At 35.2% G+C, this 26,361-nt stretch overlaps 1 protein-coding gene across 3 annotated transcripts in view; it reads left to right on the forward strand.

Annotated features, from left to right (window-relative positions):
• SYNE1 (spectrin repeat containing nuclear envelope protein 1) overlaps positions 1 to 26,361 on the forward strand; it is a 212,762-nt gene that overhangs the window by 154,122 nt on the left and 32,279 nt on the right. For 2 of the 3 annotated variants that reach the window (XM_087939369.1, XM_087939379.1), the window contains exons 108-115: positions 310 to 404; positions 908 to 1,142; positions 2,231 to 2,425; positions 5,129 to 5,254; positions 5,963 to 6,118; positions 10,402 to 10,560; positions 11,005 to 11,171; positions 17,039 to 17,201. In XM_087939369.1, coding sequence (XP_087795495.1) covers positions 310 to 404; positions 908 to 1,142; positions 2,231 to 2,425; positions 5,129 to 5,254; positions 5,963 to 6,118; positions 10,402 to 10,560; positions 11,005 to 11,171; positions 17,039 to 17,201 — 1,296 coding nt within the window. Of the gene's footprint in view, positions 1 to 309; positions 405 to 907; positions 1,143 to 2,230; positions 2,426 to 5,128; positions 5,255 to 5,962; positions 6,119 to 10,401; positions 10,561 to 11,004; positions 11,172 to 12,461; positions 12,644 to 17,038; positions 17,202 to 26,361 lie in introns of those variants that run through there. The other variant, XM_026705017.2, reaches the window with a different exon arrangement.

Consider the following 26,361-nt stretch of genomic DNA (forward strand, 5'->3'; position numbering starts at 1 on the left):
ATTTGCATCTGTATTGTCTATGTGTCATATTTGCAAGATAAAATTTAACATGAATATAGTCACTGATATAAAAGCCATTAAAATGGACCACTTTTTTTTAATCGCTATTAGGTTTTTAAAATACACTGTAGACCAAATTAACCTATAATTAGCTACTTTGCTTTTTTTTAAAAAATGTCCAATTACCTATCCATCTAAAAATATCATACATCCTAAGTATATTAGAAAGGTTAAACTTTTATTTTGGAGTCAGGCTTTGTTTTGTTTAGCTCATTTGAAATTCACTTTTAAAAACTTTTTGTTCTTTAGCTGTTCCAAGCAGAGATGTTTAGTCGGCAACAGATTTTACATTCTATCATCATGGATGGCCACAACCTTCTGGAGCAAGGGCAGGTGGATGACAGGTAAAATGTGTATTGTAAAAAAATTCTGACTTTCCAACTGTTTCATGTTTGAAAGCTTTGCCTTTTTATCTAATATGCATTTATTTTCCCCAAACTATTGGCACATTATAATAATGAACTCCTACTATTTGTGAGATTTCATTTTACATGACTAGTATTACTAATGGTGCATTTGCTTTCTGTTACATATTCTGCTTGTTCACCTCTAATCAATATAGATTTTAGCTGTAATTGCGGTTCCCTTTTGCCCTTATTTCATACATAAGAATTTGGATTGGCAGTACTGTTTTCTGCAGAAAAAAAGTGTAACTATGGCAAACTCTTCATCTGACTATTACAAAGTTAATTTTAGAAGTTCTCAGTGGAAGTTTTTCAAAGGCAAATGGATTTTACAACACAGTAACAGAAATCAATTTATCATAGTTGTTAGCCATTCTGGTTCCTTTGTTTGACTCACTTTATTTCTATACTAAACACTTTTTTTTCGTTTTTCCTTTTTTAAGGGATGAATTCAATTTGAAACTGGCATTACTTAGTAATCAGTGGCAAGGGGTAATTCGTAGAGCCCAGCAGAGAAGGGGCATCATTGACAGTCAGATTCGTCAGTGGCAACGATACAGAGAAATGGCAGAGAAATTGCGCAAGTGGCTGGTGGAAGTGACTTGTCAATCAGCAAGTGGGCTGGGCAGTGTTCCTATCCCACTGCATAAAGCTAGAGCCCTATTGGATGAAATGCGGGTAACTATTGGCAGACCATTTTCAATCTAAATAGATTCTGGTATCACTTAATGGAACAAATTAGATATTTCACTGTACTTATTTATTCGGGTATAACTGCAATTATTAAGCAAAGTGAAGACTTTCTTAACAGTCTGTAGAGATTCTCAGTTATCCAGGTCATGGTTGTCTCAAAGGTGCTTTTTCAGGAGGTAACTGGACTTCCTTGTTTTTTCTTTAAAGTCATTTCACTTCTTATCCAAGAAGCTTCTTCTGCTCTGACAGAATAGTGGGGAAATGAAAGGATTTATATTCCTTGCAGATAGCTGGTCATTTGCATCCTTTTAAAGGGCCATTGAAGCACTTGGAGATATCATCACAGTTACCTGAGTAGTTACTCCTGGTTCCTGTAGTCTGCAATTTTTCTCTGAAAATCCATTCCTACTCCAACACCATTCAAAGGTGTTCATCCCAAATTGTATAGCTAGTTTGTAGAGATTCCCAGTCACCCAGGTTATGTGCTTTTTCAGGACTCAGCTGGATTTTCTTGTTTTTCCTTTGAAGAAAAAAACTTAACAGAGCTTAGCTCCAAATAGCCACATCTATAGGCTCGAAGAATATTATGAAATGTATGGTGTTTTTTCCCAGGGACACTTTAATATAGCATCCTCAGTTTACAACAGTGTTTGGATTTCCTAGACTGAATATGATCCTGGAAAAATTCCTTCATATCTTACGTTGTAGCATAATTAACTTCTTGCAAAGACCTTTATATAATATAACATTGAAGGGCTCTTTCTACCAAAAACTTCAGCTTTTGATTTGAACCTTCTGAACAGATAATGGGGAAATTACAAAAAAAAATCATAGGGAAGAGTTTATTAAATAAGAATGGAATAAAGGAAAGGAAAAGAACAAAAAACAATAACAGCTGATGAAATACTTGCTGCAAAGTGTCATTATACTACCTGCTTTTCATGCAGAGGTGATTACATTTTCAAAGTTTAAAAGTCCACACTCATCCTGTGATTTAGGATACTACTGTCTGACCTATCTGACAATTTTATGAAATTAGAGTGATTTTTCTGGAATGTGTTTGGTCTTCCCAGCTCAAAGAGAAAGTGCTCCTTCGCCAACAAGGGAGCTACATTTTAACAGTGGAAGGTGGAAAACAGCTGTTACTCTGTGCTGATGGTGAGACAGAAGCATCGCTACAAAAGGAACTTACAGAAATCCAAGAGTGCTGGAAGTTAGCAAACCTCAGACTTGAAGAACAGAAAAAGCAGCTCACCTTACTCTTAAAAGTGGGTTCATTTAAATTAATCTTTAAAAATCAAATAAGGCTACTTCTTTGAAAAACTGAATTGCCAGGACATTGACCTTGCTTGTTTTTGTTGCATGTTACATGTAAATAGATAAAATTCTGAGATCGGTTTTCTGAGATCTTATACTGTATGTCTTACCTATGGCGATGTTCCCTAACCTAGTGCCTTCTGAATCTAGATAGATTCAGAAAGATGTAGTTGCAGAAGGCTGACCTATGGCACTACAAATCATGCTTTCTGTATGCTGTTTGTGTTTCTTTGGTATAAAGTACGTGAGTTGTCTGTGTTATTATTGATTTTACTGATATTTGAACCATATCCTAGAATCCATATTTTAAAATTAGCCTACAGAAGCCACGTTTATGTAGAAATATATTCTGCGTAATATATCCCTATATTTTATTATTTATGCACTGTTACTTTTTGACTGTTGATACTTTAAAAGTACACTGAACACTGTAGTACATTAATGTGTACATTAAGTCCTGCTCTTAAAAATATTATTCCACAATCTTTGCTTTAATTTATTGTGTAATTAATTGTGCAGTGTTCAAGCAACTTACAAACCAGAAAATAGAACGTGTCAAGTAGTTTACAAGACAAGAAATGAAATTATGGAAAGCAAGGGATTTCAGAGTGTAGAAATGGCACTTCGTGTAAATTAGAGATATTTCAAGGAACAGGAATTAACATTTGGGCTCACAAAGAAACAAAGAAACGTTATTATTTTTGTTGATATTATGATGATGACAATTTCTTCTTTTTTATATTGGGCAGGAATAAGTGCAGTAGAGGTATAAACAAATGGAAGAGACTGATGCAGACTTTACTATTATTGAGTGTGTTTATTCATTCCCTTTCAATTTAGCAAAGTTAGCAAACCTTCAGAATGCTTTAAAAAAAACCTTTTGTGTTGACAGACCCAATACATTTGGACACTATAAGTAGTGTACATCCATTGTTTCAGCCACTGTTCAAAGTTACAACAGTGCTGAAAAAAATGGACTTATGATTAGTCCTCAAAGTTCTGGCCATTGCAGCATCCTTGCATCCATGTGATCACGATCTTGGCACATGGCTGCCCAATTCACATAACTGAACAATGCAGTGAGCCACATTATATGATCATCATTTGTGACCTTCCTTGCCAGCTTCCCACAAGCAAATTCAATGGGAAAGCCACCAGGGAACATTACACCCCAATAAGTGCAAGTCCTCCATAGCAACCCTGCCCAAAGCTGTCCCTTCCAAACCATGGCCTACACCAGTCCTCACACACACCCTCCATCAACTCATTTGTGCTCCCAAGTGTCTGCCAGCCACATTCCCCACCCCACTGGCAGCTGTGTGACCCCCATGCTCCTTAAGTAGGACTCCCCACTTCAGTTAGAATTTAGAACAACAACTGGGACTTTGGAGCTTGTGGTTGCTAAGTAAGCAATCCCAGTCCCAATTGCAGTTTATATAATCCAAGGATTGCATGTACATGCATGCATGAAAGAATGAATTAATTCATTATTTAATAGAAAGCAATGAGTAGGAAAATAATCTATTTGATGAATATGAAGTCACACAATCCTTTATTGCAAAACAAACCTATTTTCAGAGACTAACTATTTGGTTTTGGGCATCAGTTTGACAAAATTATTCCTTTTATTGAATATTGATGAAACAGAAACATTATTTCAACAGAAAAGATAACAATAGATAATAAAATTACCAATTTCAGAGAAAGAGACCCAGAGGTTTTAAACGAAGTACCTTTTTGATATAAGGAAATGCTTGTGTGTGTGCATGCATAACTATGCTGTTTTGGGGGATAGAATTAGATTACGTTTGCAGGCATGCTTATAAGTTCTACACCAATATAATGGAAGTGGGAAATCTTTAAACTGCCGTATTGCAAACATGGCAAGAAAAAAGAATGAAATAGAATTTTGCTATTTTAAGCAATTGTTTAGATGTGAACTTTCTAATTTTTTTAATGATCAAATTAAATCAATGCATTACATTCAATATTCAATAACTCTCATTTCTGTATATACCCGTTAAAGGAATCCAAAATACTGTGATTCTAATAAACTCTTCCTGCAATTAAAGTTGCCAGTTACAATATTTGATTGTATTACATTCAACTTTCCTCTTTCCTTTATGCCTTCTACTTTTCTCACAGGAAATTAATACAGTGTTAACTGTTGTAAATTCAGGATCTGACTTTATATAGTCAAACCTCATTAGATCTGAATCACTTGTCCCCAAGGTGCTTTTTCAAAAGGCAACTGGATTTTTCTTTGAAATCATTTGGTTTCTCTTCCAAGAAGTTTCTTCAGCTCTGATATCTTAGTCACTTGTGAATAAAGCTTGTGCTTTCTATAGCCACAGATCCAATTTATATATTGTCATGGTTTGATCAAATCTATTGTGTAGTGTAATGGTTAAGATGTTGGATAAAAGTTCAAGTCCACTCTCGGTCACTGAAGTTTACTGAGTGACTTAGAGCCACTTGCTCTTTCTTGCTGCAACAAAGTTCAGTGAAAAATTAGATGAAAATGTGTACCCTGCTTTGTGTGCTAGAGGAAATGAAGGTAATTAGGACCCTAAATTGTTAGGTTTGAGAACCTATCTTCTCTGTTCTTCCTTTGCTTCAATTGAGGGACATTAAATTTATATTCTTCCATTCAGGACTGGGAAAAGTGTGAAAAGGGCATGTCAAATTCCTTGGAAAACTTAAAATCCCTGAAGAAGAAGCTTTCCCAAGCATTGCCAGACCATCATGATGAGCTCCATGCAGAGCAGATTCGCTGCAAGGTACAGTAGTAATACATATTGCAGTCTGATTCTAAAGAGAGGTAATATAACATAGAATGCAATCAGGACAGCTCATTTCCATTTTATTGTATTATGCATAGAGCAACAGGAAGGAGTGGTACAGTGGCCCAGAGGTGGAGCTCTTGCCTCACAGTCAGGAGGCAAATTGGATTGAGTTCAATCCAAGGTAGAGGCAGATATTTCTCTCTCTGGGCACAATGAGAATATATCTGCGGAACAAAACTCTGCATTGGTGACAGGAAAGGCATCCGGCCATTAAAGACCCTGCTAGCTCCATTCAGTTCCCCAGACTCCACCCTACAAGGGATTATGGGGTCGTTAAAAGATAATGATGGTGATGGTGATGATGAACGGAGTAACAGATGACTTACAGACAAATATATTTTCATTGAAGTAGTTAATTCTGTCATGCTTGGAATATTTTTAAAAAGCTGAAGAGCGAGGTCATTCTTAGCCTTGCCTCTATCAAAGTTTAATACTGTATCAGTTATTAAAAACGTACATTTGAAGTAAACCAAAACACCAAGTATTCTTTTTAAGATAAGTCTGGAAACTGCTTTTGTTCATCATAATTATTCATTTTGATTGTTTTTTAAATTTTCTTTTTTGTTCTGCAGTACTGTATAAAATTTTTAAAAATGAATATTTACTTCTACATACTTTAAAGAATTTCTTTCTCCAAAATAGGAACTAGAGAGCACTGCTGAGGGATGGACAAGTGATCTTTCTCATTTGAACTTATTAAAGGAGACCCTGTCTACTTTCATTAGTGCGGAGGACATTTCGGTACTCAGTGAACGTATTGAATTGTTGCGCAGACAATGGGACGAACTAAGTCACCAGGTACAATAATATCACCTGCCAAAACAAATACAAAAATAATACTTTTCCTGTTAGGATAGTCTGATTTGTGCAGACTACTAGGCAATTGCTGAATTACAACATACTTTAATGTCTGAAACATTGGATTTAAATATGATAAACCTGGATTTGAATGCTCAATTAACTAGTATAATTCTTCTTTAATCTTCTTAGTTGTAATTTGGGATATGTATAATAAATACAGGATTAGAATGCCATTCCTACAAGATTACTGCACAATTATAAAAAATCTTAATATCACAAGTTGCAAGTCAACTGATAAAAAATTTCCTAAGTGCCAATTCTTCCCACCCAAAAACCTGCCCCAACAAATCCTGGTTTGTTTTCTTAGCAGAAGAAAATATGCCTTCCTGGATATATGAAAACAAAATGAATCTTCTTTTAGCCTTTTTTTTTTCAGCTTTCCACTTGATTTCACTTTAAACACATTGAGACACTCCAGATGAATAGATAGTAAAAGAGAGATAAATGCCTATCTTTTGCTGAGGCCAAAATTCTAAGCAAGCAAATCAAGTCCTTGTTTTCTTTTAAGGTTGCTTTTTCTACCTATAAATATTTAGCTGCTGCTTTAAAAGATGTTTCAGTTCAACAAAAGTATAAATACCTGTCAAAGCTGTTTCATGATGCTATATTATTCTTCTGCACTCTTAAAGCAAAGAGAAACTAACGATTTGCATGAGATTTTACCTAGTGTATTTGACAATGGAATCTTACTGTTGGCTGGATTTTTGGATCCAGAAGAAACAGTGTTGAAACCTTTAAGAGGAAGACACTTAAAACCAAAACATCTAAAAATTCTCAATGAAGGCAGCTGTAGTTAATTTAAAAATCAACTGTAAGAAAGAGGTGCAGGAAGAGCCCTAAGTTTCAACTATCCATATGTGTTAAGAAATGTAAGATAGACGATACATATATAAATACAAAAAATTGATAAATCCGGTAAACATACTGGATTTTTATATTATTTTATTTTATGCCAAACAAATTGAATAATATATGAGCTGAGTCCATTCAGTTGTTCTTTCAGTTTGTCTAAAGTCAGGGATGGTTTAGTTAGTCAGTCATTTTTAGGCCTTTTCACTTTCTAAGTTTCACAAATCTACCTTTCAACCAGTAGGTAGCAGCAAAGACTTAAAATGTTTGTATTTCTTGGCTGTTTGTTCAACTGCATGTCAGTATATGGACCAGTCACGTGAAAAGACAAGCAGACAAACATATTGTACTCATAGAATCTAAATTTTCATATTGTATATTCCAGAGCATTCAGGAAACCCAGAAAGCATAATCAATATCAGGGACATTTGCTTTGCTTATTGGTCAGATGACTGCTTGATCAATCCCTTTACAAAGAAAACATTAAAAAAAGTTTCAGGCACCAGGAATCTTAGCCACATTAGAGTCAAATGTTGAGTACAGGATGAACAACAAGATCAGCTATCGGCAGAAGGGAAAGATCCCAAGGAAACCGGTAGAATCAGTTGGAATGGCAAGATTGCTGATAGAGCATGTCATTTCAGACCAGGTCCCTGTCATTCCAACGCAATAGTTTAGTGCAGAATATAAGAGAAACCCCCGAGCATGAAACCTTAAGCCATCCTTAGATCGAAGAAAGACACTGACATACAGGAAAAGAGGCATATGGAGATGTGCTTGGACTGTCCTTGCACCAGCTCAAGGAGGAAATTAGGAAGTATTTGTTTTTCACAGTAAATGAAAATTAGACAGTAAATTAGACAAATGCTGATTTCTGGCAGTTCTGGCTTTTTAATTGTTTTTTAATTGTATTAACCAGACAGCTCTGATTCCTTGTGATTGGAGAGGCTATTATAATTCCTACATTTTAAAAAGGAGCCAAAGATGATTTTGGTAATTAGAGAGGGATCAGCTTGCTGAGTGTTGTAAGTAAATTATTGTGTCATATTTATATTGGAAATGCAGGTGGTCCTCATTTAATGAGCACTTGTTCAGTGACTATTCGAGCTTACCACAATGCTGAGGGAATGGTACTTATGACCGATCCTTGCACTTATGCCAGTCACTCTTTATCTCTGCGGTCATGTAATCATGATCTGGGCACTTGGCACCCTACTCACAGTTACAGTATTAAAGCATCTTGCAGTCATCTGTTCATTGTTTGCATCCTTTTTTGTCCTCACTTAACAATGGGATGGGATTCTTTTAATGACAGCAACCAGAAGTGCGTGAATTTCTGTTGCAAAGCAGTATAGTCACATGACATTGTGCTTTACAGCCACATTGCTTAGTGATGGAAATTCCGTCCCAATTACCATAAATGAATGAGGACTACCCATAAGGATACCCTTACTCTGACTAGTTAAAGAATGACAGAAGGTTTGATTCTGTTATTGATTATTTCTCTTTATTTGTATCTGAACTTCAGTATCTAACTATCTTGACTTTATCATACCCTGTTCAAAGTCGGATTGGTGTGTGCTATAAAAGTTTGGAAACAAATAAATATAGCAATGCTTTAACTTTTGTATAAACACCTTCACCAAGAGTTTAGATGCCATCCTCTATCATCTACTTAGGTTGGCTGAGAAGAGCATCCCAATACTGTTGCATGTTCATAGTTGCATGTTCACAGCACATTACTTGGTTGGGCTTATTCTTTGAAGGCTCAAGAGACAGAATGCATGCTGGCTGTATTGGAAGGTGGGGGAGGAGGACAGAGTTAAATAAATGAAAAATTTATGCTGCACACACTGAACAACTAATTCCTTATTTCTGATCTTGAGGCATTGGCAAATTTGCATTTTTCCCTGCTTGGCTTGACCAGTTGTTCGCCATGCAATAGAGGAGATTAGGTCCACAGAGAAGAATTAGAATAGTTTTTGATACTGGGGTATGAAAAAAAACACAAAAGGAAATTAGAATCATTTTACATATTTAAATATGGGCTGCGGCAATTCTTTTAAGTGTTTCCTTTCTCAGTAAAGGAAATACATAAGCTGAGAAGGAACTACATTTATAGAAAAGAAGAAGCAGGTGCAGTAAGTAAAACTTAGATTGTTGAAAAAGTATAAAAATATATATTTTTCTAGGTTTGATTTGCTTCTGCTTAATCTTCTTTTGATCTACATTTTAAGGTTTAAGAAATGATGTTATACATTTATTCTGAGGACATTTTGTTGCCATTCTTCTATTTCCTTTTCAATTACATGTCAGATCTGATGGGATCAGATGGAAACATCAGAGACCCTAAGTCTTTCTTTATTAGTAGCCATCCTTCTGAGCTTGCAGGATACTCTCTCCCAAATGGCCTTCTAGAAGTTGGTAAATACTTAGTTCTTTTGAAGGCCATAATGGACTGATTGAGTGATTAGGAGTGACAGTAACCTAATCTGTTCTTGTAATTTGTTATTCATTTAACATATCATTCCTATTTTGTGTGGGGTTTTTTATTTATGTTATCCGTATCCACTTCTTGGGCATGGATTAACAGACTGATATGGGACTAAATCCCATAAACAAACCAATAAATAAATACGAAATAAATTCACCAATATCTGTGTTATTTATAGGAGATATTGCAGGATGCAAACCGTTTAAATACTATTGCAGTAATGTTTTTTTTTTATCAGTGGAAGCCACATTTTTTAAAATTCAGTTGCCTAACAGGTTTGTATGCTTAGCATTTTTTTAAAAAGCCAGTTGGGTTATAGACCAAATTAACAATTTCAGTAGCAACAGGATCAAGAAATCTGATCACATAGTCTTAGAATTTATCGCATTGGGAAAACTACTTCAAAAATAGCACACCCCTTTTTTTTCTTTTTAATGGCATAGTTGTTGAAAGATGCTGTGTCTTTGCAACTAGTTGCAGCTCTATATTTAAAAGTAATCTCTACTTTTATGTGTAATCTGAGATCTAAACATAGTTATCTAGGCTGTAGATATATCTACCTGACTGCCATTATATGAGCTACACCTTTATGCCTGCAACTGAGAAGCCTGGATTCCTTTATCTTCCTCTGGAACCTAATTACATGTCTGGTAGCTTTTAGTATTTGTGTACAACTGTCTTTCTCATTACAATTTGGCCAGAAGTAACCTAAGATTAATAACTATTGTGAAGCTGTGAAAGAAATCATGTATGGTTGAAACTTTATCTCTCTTTTTCACCCAGCACTAAGATTCAGCAATCTTAGTGCTAGGTGAACATTATGCCTAACTTTCCTTGTTATTGTAATCTAGCTTTCTCCCTGCACATCTTTATAAAGGTTTCCTTGAGGAGGCAGCAAGTGAGTGAGAGGCTGAATGAATGGGCAGTCTTCAGTGAGAAGAACAAAGATCTCTGTGAATGGTTGACACAAATGGAGAGTAAAGTTTCCCAGAATGGAGATATCCTCATTGAAGAAATGATTGAAAAACTCAAAAAGGTACAGGGCTTCTTCTTTACTATTGCAGACCATTCCATAAATATTCCCTAGTTTATCAGAACTGCAACATGCTATATCCCAGGAAGCCGTTCAGAAAAATCTTGGATACGATCCTGTATGGTCTTTGATAATATGATGGTCTTTATAAAGGCCACGTTGGCTGGAAAATCTGGGTTTTATATTTCAACACACCACAGTGTCACTAATTTGGCTAAACTGAACAATTTGAAGTCTTTGGGGGATTTTATTTTCTTGTTTTCTATGTATGTTAGATTATCATCTCCTATAAAACCTTTCAGAATTATAGAACAGGATATCATCTTTAGATATTATTGGGACATAACCTTCCCAGATAAGAGGAACTAAGGAACCATTTGTTGCTCTAAGCAAGAAGATTTTCTTAAGATGCTTACTGGGGTTTTTTATGTTCTTCTGTCATTTTAGGATTATCAGGATGAAATTGCAGTTGCCCAAGAGAATAAAAAGCAGCTTCAGGAAATGGGAGAACGCCTTGCTAAAGCAAGCCATGAAAACAAAGCTCAGGAGATTGGGTATAAACTTGGCAAGGTCAATGACAGGTGGCAACATCTTTTAGATCTCATTGCAGCCAGGTATGTATGCTATGTGTCTGTAGGCATGCATGTGTTCAGTAGTACTTCTGATCTTGGCAAGTGGGGTATAAATACAAATACTCACAAAAAATAAAAACAAAACAAAACAGTCTAACTTTCATGTTAAGACCCAGTCAAAAAGAAAGATTTACAGATGATCTGTTTACAGAGATTACACTTTAGCATTTACAATATCCTTCTGTTGCAAAATGCCCTGCCTCTCACCTCTAGAACAGGATCAATCCTTTAGTCTGCTGCCATCAGAAGAATAACACCAGTTGCACATCAGAAGCTTCTACAGTATATTACCCGTTTCTCAATTGGTACTTAACCATTTGGTTTCCATTTAATTATTTTGTAATTTTCTGTGATTCATTGGTACCTACTATTTTGTTGTGGCAGCATAAATCTCTTCTATAAAAGGTTTTCATGTCAAGTTGGCTGCAAGTACCAATACAAATAGATTCATTAAAGCAGGAATTGTTACGTTTTGTGATACTAGATAGTTCCTCAGGATGTGGTTTTCAAGCAAGTAATACCATGAAGATAGAAAATCTAAAGCAGCGGTATTGAGACAACAACATGTTTTTATTAGCCTGTCATGACTGAAAGGAAAATTATATTTAAGACACATTTATAGCTTTCCATTTTTCAGCCATTTAGAATTATAATAGAAAGCCTTCAATATAAATAAATATTAACTTGTTCTTCAAGAAGTTAATAGCAGTTAAATTTAAATACAATATTTAAAGTATACTATTTTAGCATGGTTTTATTAAATAAATGCTAAAATTAACTTGTTTAAAGTTTATTGATCTGAAAAAAAAACAGTATGAATGATGGGTTGTTATTTTTACTCTATTTCCTTTTAGTTTTGTACTCTTGTCAAAGTTCAGTTCTTTTAGATGGATAATCCCTTTCCTTGCTACTTTAAATGCCTTTGGCGATGCCTCCTAACAGTTGGAAAGATTCATAAAAAATATAAAACAGGAACAGGAAGTTCACATAGTACCCAGCAAAGGAACAAATATCCCACTTTTTATTTTTATTTGATTACACCATCCAGACACATTTTTTTCCTGGATTGCCTTTTTGGACAAGTTGGTCCACAGCTGCTCAGAATTTATAGTGGACACTTTTTTACCCTTCCCCTCCTCCATTCACAGTCTACATTCCTGAAGATCACCCTGGCACATGTTGATGAATGTAAGTTTTATTTAGAAACATGACCACTTGTCACGCAGCTTAGTCTCATGTTATCAGGCAGTGACTTACCAACTTTTCTTTGGAGGGTAAGCACTGTTTGCACAGTACTGCAAAGTACACAGTTTCCAGTTATAATTGGATTGAATGCTCTTAATTATTATCGTGGAAAATTTAATGCTGGTTCTGGTGGATTTACATGCCCTGAAAATGGCAGACGATCACAGTGTGGATTCAGATCTTCCTGACTGCAATTGTGATGTGTCAAGGCAAGCAAAGTTTTGAATCTTTTATTATTATGCTTTGTTTTATTATTGTTTGTAATAAAGGGTTCCCGGTAAAGAAGAGATCCATGAAAAATGGGCATGAAAAATAATGGGCTCCATAAAAAAAAAAACTTCTATAATTAACATATGAAAGATATCACACACAGGAAGATACATAGAAAATGCATTTGAATGTCACATGTTTTTCCACTGTAAATGTGGCATGGAAACAGGATTATGTGGGGAATGGTTTTCAAACTATACAAAAAAATTAATGTAAAAAAATTGAAAAAGACTTTCAAAAAGTATTTCAAAATTTTACTCAGGTTAAACAACCAATGATTTTTTCAACATCCATATAATTTGACATTAAGAACAATGTTTTGGGGTTGCTTTCTGTTTATTTCATTAAGTAATGTGACTGCAATTTTTGAAATCACCTTTCTTTTTCAAAGAAGGTTATTATTAGCAAACAGCTGTCTTATTTATTCATAGTTGTGACTTCATGGTACATTAGAGTGCAGTTGAGTCACAATATATCTGCTCAATTAAAACATACTTTAAAGTTTATATATCTGAAAAAGTTTTCATATTATTTAATGAACAATAATAAAACCATAAATTATCCCTGCATGTATTTTAAACTTAAATATGTTTCCAGTACTTAATTCGAGGTAATACATTTAAAGTATTAATTTAAAGTTAAGAATATTTATCCGACAATAACAATACTTCTAAATAATTGCAATAGTGTCAAATTGTAAGACATATTTAAAAAGTTCAGCAAGTCAGATTTACTGTAGCTATAGATTAAGCTTGTTAAATTTAGACCTGTCATATGCTGATTTCAACCTGCTCTTTTTGGATGTTGGATATTTTTTTTGCAGAAAAAGAAATCCTCCCCAGCTTCTTGAAACAATATGGTGGGAGATGTTACACTTTGCTAAGAAAGTTAGCTTCCATAAATATTGTTGCAGTTTTATCTCAGAGAGGAGATCACTTTTGCCTACAATTATTTCTTGCAGTGTTTGCATGCATGATTGTATATCTTTTCAGTTGAAATGGATGCATGCTCTAGTGAAACTGTAGCTTTCCAAAAACTACACACTCAAGTACAGTAAATTTTTGGCGAGAGTATGCAGCATGAGTATCTGACTAAGACTTAAAGTAAGTTGTTACATTAGTCAATAACGTGTTCATTTCATGAATAAAGGACTGTTGACAGTTCTGCTATGATAGGTATTTAGTTTTTCAAAATCAGACGCACGCTGAAATAAACAACAAACTTGACACTAAGCAAAAGAAAATTACAATAGGAGATTGGCCAACAAAGATTTCTATTACTATAATTATTCTCTGGGATTGTTTTCCAGAAAGAGAAGAAACACATTGCAGAAGTGTGCATAAAAAGAAGCACTGCTTTCCTTGTACTAATTTTGGCCCAAGCATCCAAAAAGGGAGAGCTTATTTTCACACACTATCTTTATTGAATGATATTTTTGAATGATGGACTTGTAATTAATTTTAATAGTGTCTGCATCTATATAAAGTCTGTGACTGCAAGTTGCTATGGAACAGGAGCAAATTCTGCATGACAAGACTGAGATTAAATTGGAAATGGATTTAAAAAACAATAGGCTACAAGATGACATGGAAAAATATGTTATGTTGGACATACAAAATAAACTATCTGATGACTTAATGATTAAAAGGGATATACAAATAACAAAAAATGAGAGTGACCTGGACAATTTTTCTATGTGGGATTTACAAAAGAGGCTTGTTAAAAGTTTTGAGGAATTTTGTAAGAAGGGATAAAGAAAAGAAATCAAGTTTTACATCATTATTTGAAAGGGCTAAAGAGGGAAGCTGTCAGAAGTAAAAGGAAGGAATATGAAGTTGGTTTATTTGATCATAGTTAAACTAAATAGATTGTTATCTCTGGTAATTTTTAATGTTTTTTTTTTTTTGCTGACATCAGAACTCAATTATTTATACCTCTGTTTATAGATGAGAGATGAGACATGGCAGGAGGGTAAAAAGATTTATTATATTTTAAGGGAAGGCAATAAGTTATTAAAATTGTTTACATTATGATGAAAATGTGAAGGCACTTTATAATATATTTATTTACTGTATTCTTATTGAGGCAGCTTCAGGAAGCTTAAAATAGCCATAAACAGTTGAACAGTCATAGCAGGCACAAGTATTTCTGACACCATGTTGGGGGAAATTCAGGTCTCCAAACCCTTTTGAAAGTTAGATAGGAGCTGGGACCGTTCGAATCTCAGAGGTAATACTGAAGTGATGGACTAATTCTGTCATATCTTATCAGACAAGCATAAATAACATCTTACACCACTGCATTTTGTGCCAGCTGTCCAAGTAGTTTGAATCCATTCTTCCCCATCCAGACTGCTACAGCCACCAGACCCTGAGACAGAACTTTAGAACATGGCTTAACTGACCAAAAGTTGAGATACCCAATTCAATATCATCAGCACAAAAATTATCTCTAACTCCATTATGACAGATTATCTGATCCTGTTGCACAATGTAAATGCTAAGCAAGAGCAATGAAAGAGTTGAGCCTGCCACAAAGCAAGGGCCAAGAGCTTTGTGCTGATGATACTGAATTGGGTAACTCAACTTTTGGCCAGGTAAGACCTCACCCCACAGTCAACCTCAACTGAATCCATCTCTAGTGGAAGGAGAATTACTACAACACTGTACTTCCAACCCTTGAAGTCAGAAGGATCAATGGTATCAAAGCTGCTTAGTGATCAAAGAGAACCACTCCCAAGTCTGTTATAAGTCATCCATAAATGTGATTAGTGCCATCTCTATTCTATGCCCAGGCCTGCAACTCAACTTAAAGAGATACGATAATCAGTTTTCTTTAAAGTCTTCTGGAGCTGCCATTCAATTACTTTCTCAACAAACTTTCCCAAAAAGGAAATATTGAAGAAGGGATAAAAGTTTTCCAACACTGTTTAGTCCAACAGTGGCTTATTGAAGATGGGGCAGATCACCATTACCTCAACACAGATTGAATTCATCATCCCATCTCTGAAGTGTAAACTCATCACTGCTTGAATCACCTAGAGATCATCTCTTGGGAAACCTTGACCAACTCGGGAGGGACTTGAATTTAATATATAAGTGCCAAGCTGACAAATCCAAGGAACCCTGCCCAATCCTTCAGGACTAACAAGCACAAACTCTGGCCTAGGTGTAAGACCGTATGTCAATGAACTTTACATGCCCTGCACAGCTGGAGTGATAATAAATCCAAATTCTTTCCAACAGATACCTAACCCCACTCCCCATTTATCACATTTATATGGCTACCCATCTGACAGCAGCAACTCTGGGCAGTATTAAACTTTCAGATGGCTTTCTTACTCATCTCTTCCTAAAGACTAGGCAACCTTAAACAAGATTAACAGATGGCACTCTGAAAATAAAATTAAAGTGGAATATGATTATGTTTTATCACTCATTGCTACTGTGTAATCCTTAATAAATATTCTTCCTGTTATCAGATTTTATCCTTCTCCAAAGATGCTGTTGATACAGTATCTCTTTTATCACCATCTTGAAATTTTTTCTTGAGAATAATCATGATGTACACAAAGGCACACAAACTTAATCAAGGCCCATCACCAACCTCTCTTTCCAAGAAGTGGCTAGGGCTAGAAGATAAGGATCTTTCCTCAGTGCCTTCTGAAAACTAAAAAGATAAAGTAGGCATCATATATACCCTAAGCACAATTCAAGACATCAGCAATTTGTCAAGTAGGTTGGACTGAGATAGATTGACTGGTCCAAAGTCATCCAGTCAGTTTGCATGGCTGAGAGTGAAATAGATTAGAACATAGAATAACAGAATTGGACGGGACCTTGGAGGTCATCTAGTCCAACCCCCTGTGCAAGCAGGAGCAAATATTAGCCTCTACCTAGGATCGAACTCACAGCCTCCTGATTGTGAGGCGAGAGCTCCACCTCTAGGCGACTGCATTTACAGTTCCCATTCTGAATACAATTCTTAACCACTACACCACACTGATTCTTCTGTTCACTGGAAATATTAAATCTGAAGCATTCATTGCTTAATGAAAATTAAAAGGAGCTTTCTATTTGCAAGATCTAAAAGTAATTATTGTAACCAAAATATTTTTTTTAAAAAATACTTTTTAATAGTTACCAACATCATTTGCACTGTTATCTATACTTTTTATGCCTGTAAATGAACGTACTAGGTTATGTTATTCATATCCATTCTAAAGCTCAAGATTATATTGATACTAAAAATTGCTAAAATATGTTAGTTAAAAAGACAGATATCTAGAGCTCCTGAATAAACATGCTCATGATATCGTCTGTGACTTTTAACAGGATGAAGAAACTGAAGGAGACCTTGGTGGCAATCCAGCAATTGGATAAGAACATGAGCAACTTAAGATCTTGGCTTGCCCATATTGAATCAGAGTTATCCAAAGCCATTGTCTATGAAACTTGTGATTCCGAGGAGATTCAAAGGAAACTAAATGAACAGCAGGTAAAACAAAAATGTGAGGTAGAAGAGCAATCAAAACAAAACAAAAAATCCCCCAAAACGAAATACCCACATTTCCAATTGCATAATGGTGATGGTGATCCAAGTGTGACGCAGGTTTGGGCCTGCTGTTTCCCGTGGTACAGAGGGCAGCAAGGAAGATGCCCTTAAATTTCAAGGCAAGTGATGCTTTTAGCATTATTCTGGTAGAATCTTCTGCTGGCTTGACATCCAGTCAACATGGAACTGCTCACTGAGCCTGCCAACCAGAGGTAAGGCACTGCCATGTTACGTACAGAATGTTAGCTTCTGGTGTAATTGGCTTTTTATTGTGTGGAAATGAAATGTGAGCCACTGTTAACTGCCCTATATATAAATGAAATCTTTGTGTTAATATTTCACAAGTATATAAGTCTGTGAGATGAAAAGGTATGTTGTATTTGGGAAGGCCAAATTATTCTTCCTCCCTTTGGTTGTTTCTTTTTTTTTAATAAAGTTTTATTGAGTTTTAACAAAACAAATAAAACATCTTATTTGAGTGCAGCATGGTTCTGGGTTATCACATTTCCGTACAGACACAATTTCATATGCATATTCATCATGTATTCAACTTCATATCTTATTACTCTTTTTCTAACTTCTCACTATTTCTCCCTTTACTTCTCTTAATTTTCTTTCATGGTTATCCCATTTTCTTCTTATTCAATTGTATTTCTTTTGCCAAAATTTCTATATCGTTTTATTCGTTGTACTTATACTTTCGTCTGTCTTGTTTACAATTTCATGTTTTCTTCCAACATTCTTAAGAAGCAAAATTCCCCCTATGATTGCCAATCAAAGTGCAACACCTTTAAATCTTATTGTTATTAACATATGAAATCTCATTAAACATTGAATTTGTGCATTCTAAAATTATAACATTCAAATTTCTAATATCTATTTTATATCATATAGATCTCATCATTCAGACTCTGCTTGGTGCTTCCCCTTGAAAATGTAAAAAGAAAAAGCTAAAACAATATATATATAGTAAACAAAATAGTTATTCAAAATCATTCTAGTACTGGTATGAACCTTGTAAATCTTTCACGTTTCTTTTCAATATCTATCAATCTTTGAGAACAATTGAAATGTTTCCCTCCCTTCTTCATTATTACTTAACTGTTAATAAGCATACCATTGGATAGTCATACAGTTTTATCTTATAAATTATTTACTATTAATAAGAAAAATAATTATTCAAATTCATTCTAATAACTGGTATAAATTTCCTTATAAATCTTTCACATTTCTTTTCAATATTTTATCAATCTTTAGAAACAGTTGCAATGTTTCCCTTTCTTCTTTATTATTACATTAATTATAAATAAACATACCATTACATAACAATACAGTTTTATCTCATAGATTATTTACTTAGTTCATTTCTAACTCATTACAGTATTCTACTGTCACAACACTATCTTTTGTATCTTTGCAGAATCTTCACTTTTAACTTAATTTAACTATTGTTTCTGTGTTTTCTAGTGGAGCAAATACCTTTAATCCTAGTACGTTTCCCCTTTTTCTTTGTTTCCTGTTTTTGTCCCTCATAAGTTGTTTCCCTTTCTATCTGTCCCCCCTTTTTCTCATCCCCTTTTTTAATACCCTTCTCTCTAATTTTCCCTTCTGTAATTTTCTTTTCTGCTTCTCCTTGCTGTTATACTTCTTTTTCAGACTATTTTTCTTTTTGGCTGTTCCCTTTGATCTCAAACTTTTAACTCCTTTCCCCCTTTTCCCCCTTATTACCACACTTTGCATTATTTGATCATTGAAAATGGCTTCTTCTTTGTCCCACCCTTCTTCTTGCTCTTGAAGCTTTTCCTTTTGCTTTTCATAGTTCAGGATCTCCATTTCAAAAAATTCAAATACGAAGCCAAAGGATCTTCCTCCCCTTTCTGCATCTTCTTTCTGTTTTTTAAGACTCATCTTCAATTCCTCCAGGAGTGATGCCATTTTAAACACTTGTGAACAACCATCCAATTGACTTCAAGTAAAAACAGAAAAAGAAAGAAAAAACCAATGCCAAAAACTTTTTTTTTTAATCACCAAATGATCCTAGACTGTTCCTTCTTGTTTCTTTCCTTTACTTTTCCTTTCTGTGGGTTACTGTATCTTTTAATAAGATTTCAGTTACAATGTATCCTCGGGAGTCTTTTCAAAGTTTCACTGTTAATCCTCTTTATTTTTCCAGGTGGCACTCCATTTTTCCATTATTCCAAGTCCCACCCTTTTGCCTCCACTCTTCTCCTTCTTAAGGCTTTAAAATGACCCAGAAAAAAATCTTTATTCTCCTTTTGACACTTAGATTTCAGCTTAAGGTTGCCTATTAGTGTCAAAATAGATTAATATAAATTTCTTTCCATACCATTTGTAATTGTCAATATAAAGGTAAAAAAGGGGGTTTTAACCTTCTTTTCTCTCTCCTTTGCCGCTTAAAGATCTTCTTTCAGAAGTATTCCTCTAGGTACTTTTAGATTCGGGGTACCTTGCTTAGATGTTCTCTGTTGTTTAGCCCGGTCTGTCCTGCTTTCCTCTTTGTCTTCCTCCTGCACAATCTTATCCAGTCAGGTTCTTCTTTGAGGTGGCCATTTCTGACCACCGTTGCAACCGCCTTTGGGGAAGGGAGTTTAGACCAGCCAAGGAGGAGAGATGCGGCTCCCCTCCACTCGGCTAGCAATCTCCCCCTTCTTCACCACCTCCATGGGGTGGCTTCAGCCCCAAACCAAAGGATCAGGGCGCTCCAGCGGCAAACACAGATCAAAACCACGCACAATCGCGGATTTCGGTCTGTCGCTGAAGAGGCCCAAACTGGAAGTCCCTTTGGTTGTTTTTAAGTTGTTGTTTTTATTATTTTCCATGCAGAATTCAATGACCTACACAAATCTGGGTATACTGTTGATGAAGTTAAAACAGTAATCCATGAAATTAGTCTAATAAGACCCATTTCTTCATATTCAGCACAATGCTTATATAAAATAAAATATAACTGCTTTTATTTAAATCCCTACCCAAGAACAGAATATTTTCCATCTATATTCACTGTTTTGTTGGATCTTATGAAAAGAATAACATGTACTTGGTAATATATTCTTGTCAGGTGCAAACAATCAGGGCCATACATTAAGTTGCAGTTCAAAAGATTGATTGCTCAAGCCTATACACAAGAATCTAGTCAACTAAAATTCAGTACTAAATTGTGACAGATAAGGGTTAATTGAATTCAAGAGGGGTTGGACTTGGACCATTTGTGGGAACATAACAATTCTAAGTTAATGACACACCTAACTCCATCCTCCAGCTCTGCCTGCTCTTCTTCTACATTACCTCTTTCGTTGGCTATGTTTAATGTTATAAGTTATGGAACTTTTAACAAAGGAGTTGGGAGGCTATATAAATGTGTGTAATACATAAATAATATGCCTGTTTTTGATAAATTCATTTGAGTGTTCATTATTGATTTTTTACTTATATTCTCAAATATTCCTATGCAAATAAAGGCTTTCCTCATACCTAGAAAACATATGGTTAGAGGAACAGAACTATTTTTTGAAAAAATGAAATATATTCAGCATCTGATAGAGCTAGATATATTCCAGTCAGTTTGGATGATTTTGTTTATAATTAATTGAAGATGCTTCATCAGTAATTTTAAGTATAATTTAACATTTATGTTTAATAATGAAATAGACATATATAAAGTACCCTGTGAAGATGTTTCCTAGCTTTAAAAGTAGTATAGATTTATATTTATAGTAATAATGAGTCTAACTACGGTATCAAATGTGTTGCATTGAAACACAGGGAATTCGAGTTTATCTAATTCTTAATGTCTTTTGTTGTTAGATTTCTAGAAATACAAGATTCTTTAAGGAATGATAGACATTAGTATTACTAATTATTTGACTTCTAAAATCTTGAATTGATTTCTAAAGTCGTATATTCCTGACTTTTGCTAATTAATTAATTAATTAATTAAATTTCTACTTCCACACAGTCTAAAGAAGGTTGAAGAATGTGGGGTGTTAACTTGTTAAAAATATTTTATTGTACTTGTTATCAAATTTAAAATGTTATAGAGCTTTGTTAAAGAGCCCCTGTTAAAATTTTTATCAACTTCTAGAATGTCTAATTCAGGTCTTTTCAATTCTAGCTGTTTATAATTAATTCAGTTAAAGATGATAAGCTTGTCAGTTGGAAAGCTGATAGTCTGGGTTCGAGATCTGAGTGCTGCGCTATGGGATGAGCTCCCATTCCTTGCTCTTAGATCCTGCCCACTTAGCAGTTTGAAAGCATGCAAATTTGAGTACGTAAATAGGTACCACTTCAATGGGAAGATAACAGCATTCCATGCACTTTGGCAAGTAGTCATACTGGCCACAGGACCACAGAAGCGTCTTCAGATAATGCTGGCTCCCTTGGATAAGAAATGAAGATGAGCACTCCTAGAAGTGGACACAATTGAACCGCCTTATAATTTTACTTTTATTTGCTTTCTTATTAATTTCCTGCATCTTTCTTCCTAAACAATTTTTATCTCACCCATTTATACCTAAATATGAGCTAATATTTTAATACCATACAAAGAACTTTTAGTCTAAAGGGTTCATTTTGTATTTTTCCCCATTTTGCTCATATTTGTGTCCGAATCCTCTTCCAGCTGGGAGCTTCATTGTGCAGCTGTTTCTCCTTGGCTTAATGTCCAAGGTCATTTCTTGTCCCAGTACCATCAGAGGGAATCTTCTTCAACCCAGCCAGTTTTATTCATAATGAGAATAATATAAATTGTTTCTATTCCTTGAGGTTTCAATCTACTATATTTAAATGGAAAGTCCCATTTATAATGAATTCCCATTTTTATCAGCAATCCTGTAAGAAGTTTAAATGTCATCATGTTTTTAAGCTAATACCTTGATAAAACAAAAAATTATCTGTTCCCCAGTTAAATTCCTCCTCCAGCTTGTGAGTTCCTGACAAAAATAATGTCTCTATGAATGCAATGTTTTGTCTCTAATGGACAAATATGAACTGTAAGAAATAAATTTTGCCTCAAAGAATTTTTGTTCACTAACAAATTTAATTATAATATTCCTTTACTCAGCTTCACAAGCTTGGTGTTTGAATTTTATGTCCATATTCTATGTCCTTTTCAGAAAAGTGTAATTCTGTGAAGAAATGGTTAAGTCTTCCTACTGTGTAATCCATCAGGTTGCCATTCTCAGCCTTTTACTAATATCTTTGATAGACAGGATGCTTCATCTGTTATGACAATTCATGCTTGCCACGAGTATTTGATATCCACAGTCTTTTTCACACTGGAGGCATTTTTAATACTTAAGCTCTTAGTTTAATTAGCTTCTTGAGCAATGTCTTGTATTCGCCTTAGGGTCAAAGAATTGATAGATATTTATTGCAACATTTTGGAGTTTAGTGTTGGTTAGTTTGGAAAGGACTGTGTGAAACTGCTACTAAATAATATTTTAAGATGCTTAACTTTAGCCAGTATACCCAAGTACTTAGTCTTGATAGCAATGTTTCACAACAGAAGCAATGAATGATCATTACTTGAATTTCAGGCCTTCTTCCAGAGTATCACTGCAACATTACAACAGAAACAGCACTTAAAATACAAAGTGTCAGATAGACAGGATGAACATAAATTTAGCTTGAAGCTAGCAGAATAACATGCTAAGAGTCTCTGTAACCAATATTACTGAAGAAATATATACCCATTGAAATGACTTACATAAGAGTAGGTGACTTGTTACTGGTAGTGTATAATTGAGGAACAAAACTAATAATGAAGATCCATAGACTTCAGTTCCCTGTCCAGTATTACACTACAAACCTGAATAGATCATTCACATTAGTGATCACTCCTGGTAGTCAATAATGTGCTATAAGATTCATTGTGATCATATGAAAATGCCAGGAAGAAGCCAATCTGTTGGGTGCTGTGCTCATGATTCAGAACTCAGACTTGAAACTTTGAAATTATTTGAATCTTGAGATTCAATCTGCATGTCATCGAAGACAAGTTCACAAACTTTGTCTTCATAGATTCTTCTTCCTTCAAAGAGTTTGACATCATTCTTAACTGATTTAAACCAGTGGTGTCAAACTCAGTTTCATTGAGGGATGTATCAGGGTTATGTTTGGCCTTGGGGGGCTGGGAGGGGTGCAGCCAGAGTGGATGTGGCCATCTTGACATGTGTTTTTGGCTGCAATGACCTCCTGCAGACCTCCGCCAGCAAAAATGGAGCTTGGCGGGGGGGGGGGCACGTACAGCTGCCCTGAGCTCCATTTTTTGCTGGCAGAAGCACTGTGGATCAGTCCTTTGCTGTTTCCAGGGTGGTCCCATGGATTAGATCTAAGCACCCCATGGGCTGGATCAGCCTGCAGGCCTTGAGTTTGATACCCCTGATTTAGACTATTATTTCCCACTTTCAAATATGTATAATCTCAACTCACAGCTACATAATTTGTTCCCCTCTCTTGCATATTTGTGTTCAGAGATTCTCAACCTTGGCCATTTTAAGATGAGTGGACTTCATGCTGGCTGGAGAATTCTGGAAGTTGAAGTCCATCCATCTTAAAGTGGCCAAGGTTGAGAAACGTTGTTTTTGTTCATTGTGCAAAAGGATGCATTCAGCCATTTATTCCTTTCCTCCTTTCCCCTAGTTCTTTCCTACCAGAGACTCTTATGCATCCAAGAATACGAATATATTCCTTGTATAGTATATGTACAGCCACGTGGACTTTAAGCAAATATTCCTTAGATTGGAATACCCAGAATCCTTCTGGCAGCCTCCATTGCTCTCTTATTCCCGCTGATCACCTAGCAAATTCACATGATACATAATAGTGGACATTGTAAGATAACAAGAACCAGCATTTTCAGAAGCATATCGTGCTATGATGTGAAACCTGTTTAGGTAACTTTTTAAAGAATTTTGGAAATATTTTAACTTCCCCATTATTACATACTTGGTATGCATAAGCAGACTAAAAAAGCCCCTCATTTGATTTTTAATTACCAATTAAAGTGTACACACACACACACACACACACACACACACACACACACGTACATATAGCTTATGGCACATGTTAGCTAGGGATCACCGAGGTGGCTGGGTGCCTCTGTGAAAGGAATTTTTTGGGGCAGTGTTATCTTTATACATGGGATGCCTGAACACCGGTAGGCAATGAAGGGAGGCTCCTTTCTTGTCTCTATGTGGTTTATTTGCTCACGGGAATCGAGTAGCTGACCTCAGCGATATGCAGGCCCAGTGTCTTACCACGTGAGCCACTTCAGCCCCCATTCATAATAATAATTTAGAACTATGTAGAATCTTGTCATGCCAATAGATTATAAACAAGAGGCATAATATCAGGTTTCCCAGTCCCGCTTTTTTGTAGACATGGCTACAATGGTTCTATCTTGGTTTGTTTATCAAATTATACAGTTAGGAACACAGTTATTTTAAAATGAGATAATTTTGGAAGCTTTTTCTAAAGTTTTGGTTTATTGATCTAGTTACACGATAGTAATTTACTTCTGAGTAGAATGTGTAATAGACCATGCTACATGACATGGAATGATCAGAAACTGAAACAGAGATATTTTGTATGCTTATTTGGTAAATTTATAGCTGTATATATAGCATTAAAAAAACTCCCTGTCAATATCAGAAGGTCATAAACGTTTAAATCATGTGCTTACAGTCAATTGATTTGACCCAAAATGTAGATGGACTACCTGGATTTCACTAGTTGATGTACAGGAGACAGGGTGAATTTTTATTTGTTATGTTTATTTATAATGACAAGTGGTAAAGAGGTTAGGGTATAGACTAGAAACCTGTGAGATCTAGTCCATGGCTTAGGTCAGGTGTCAAACTTGATTTCATTGAGGGCCTCATAAGGGTTGTGTTTGACCTCTGGGGAGCTGGGTGGGTGTGGCCGGGGTGGGAATGAACAGCTTGACATGACTCAGGTAACCCTCCTGAGCTCCATTTTTGCTGCAGAGACACCATGGACTGGTCCTTCACTAGGCAGCTCCATGGGCCAGATCTAAGCACCCTGTGGGCCCAATCCAGCCTATGGGCCTTGAGTTTGACACCCCTGCCTTAGGTAATTAGGTGACCTTGGGCCAGTTATTTTCTTTCAGCTCTAGGAAGCAGATAAATTCTGAAATCTTGCCAAGAAACTTGCAGGGAGTTGTCTAGGCAGTCACCAGGAATCAACAATGATTCAAAGGAGCACATATACACACATTTGCATGCGCATATATAAACACACACCTTTATTCATCACCCAAAATTCTTTCCAAAGAAAACATTGTTGTAAATATGTTTTAGAATAGAGTTGTAAACTATATTCAGCACATTTGATATTCAGACTTGATCAGTCTACAGGCCAGACAGCAAAGTCATAGAATCCACATATCATGAGGATTCTTTGTCATATATTGAATCACATATATTAGTTCAAGCCACTAGCCCTGGTAAAGATAGTTTGCATTTTTAAAAATAAAGCTTAGTTGAACAGGGCAGAGAGTTAGGGAATTTTTAAAAAAATCCAACTTTCCTATACCTCAGAATTAATTTATTGGAATCTGCAATTGGGAAACCAAGGAAAAAGGATACAGAACAACAGTGTTACCTTTGAACAATGGATCACAAGTCTAGCTAGGAATCTGCATTTCTTCTTTTTTTCCCCTCTATGTGGTGCTAAATGTCTTCATTTTTCTGAACAAATTATAAGTATTAGTTGTCTTTAACTTCTTGCTGTGTTAATTTGACTTCTGTTCCAAATGCAAAGAATAAGTTATATATTAGGCAATACATCTAATCCCAATTCTACGTTAAATCACATTAAAATGCAAATGCATTTCAATTAGTGTTATTCAATGACTACTTCATTAGTCTTTAGAGAATTATATTCAGTGCATTTCCAAGTTTTACAACTGTAGTTAAATCTCACATTGCTGGCAAAGTCAGGAAGCATGAATAATGTAGATTTCAACAGCATTTTTAATGCTGTAAATGAAAAATACATTATTAAAAACTGTTCCAAGTGATTTATAACAAACTAATTAAGATAAAGGGTTTCCAAATGT

This window comes from Pseudonaja textilis, chromosome 1 (assembly GCF_049901715.1).
Source record: "Pseudonaja textilis isolate UNSWEBS1 chromosome 1, rPseTex1.2, whole genome shotgun sequence".
NCBI classification, from domain to species: domain Eukaryota; kingdom Metazoa; phylum Chordata; class Lepidosauria; order Squamata; family Elapidae; genus Pseudonaja; species Pseudonaja textilis.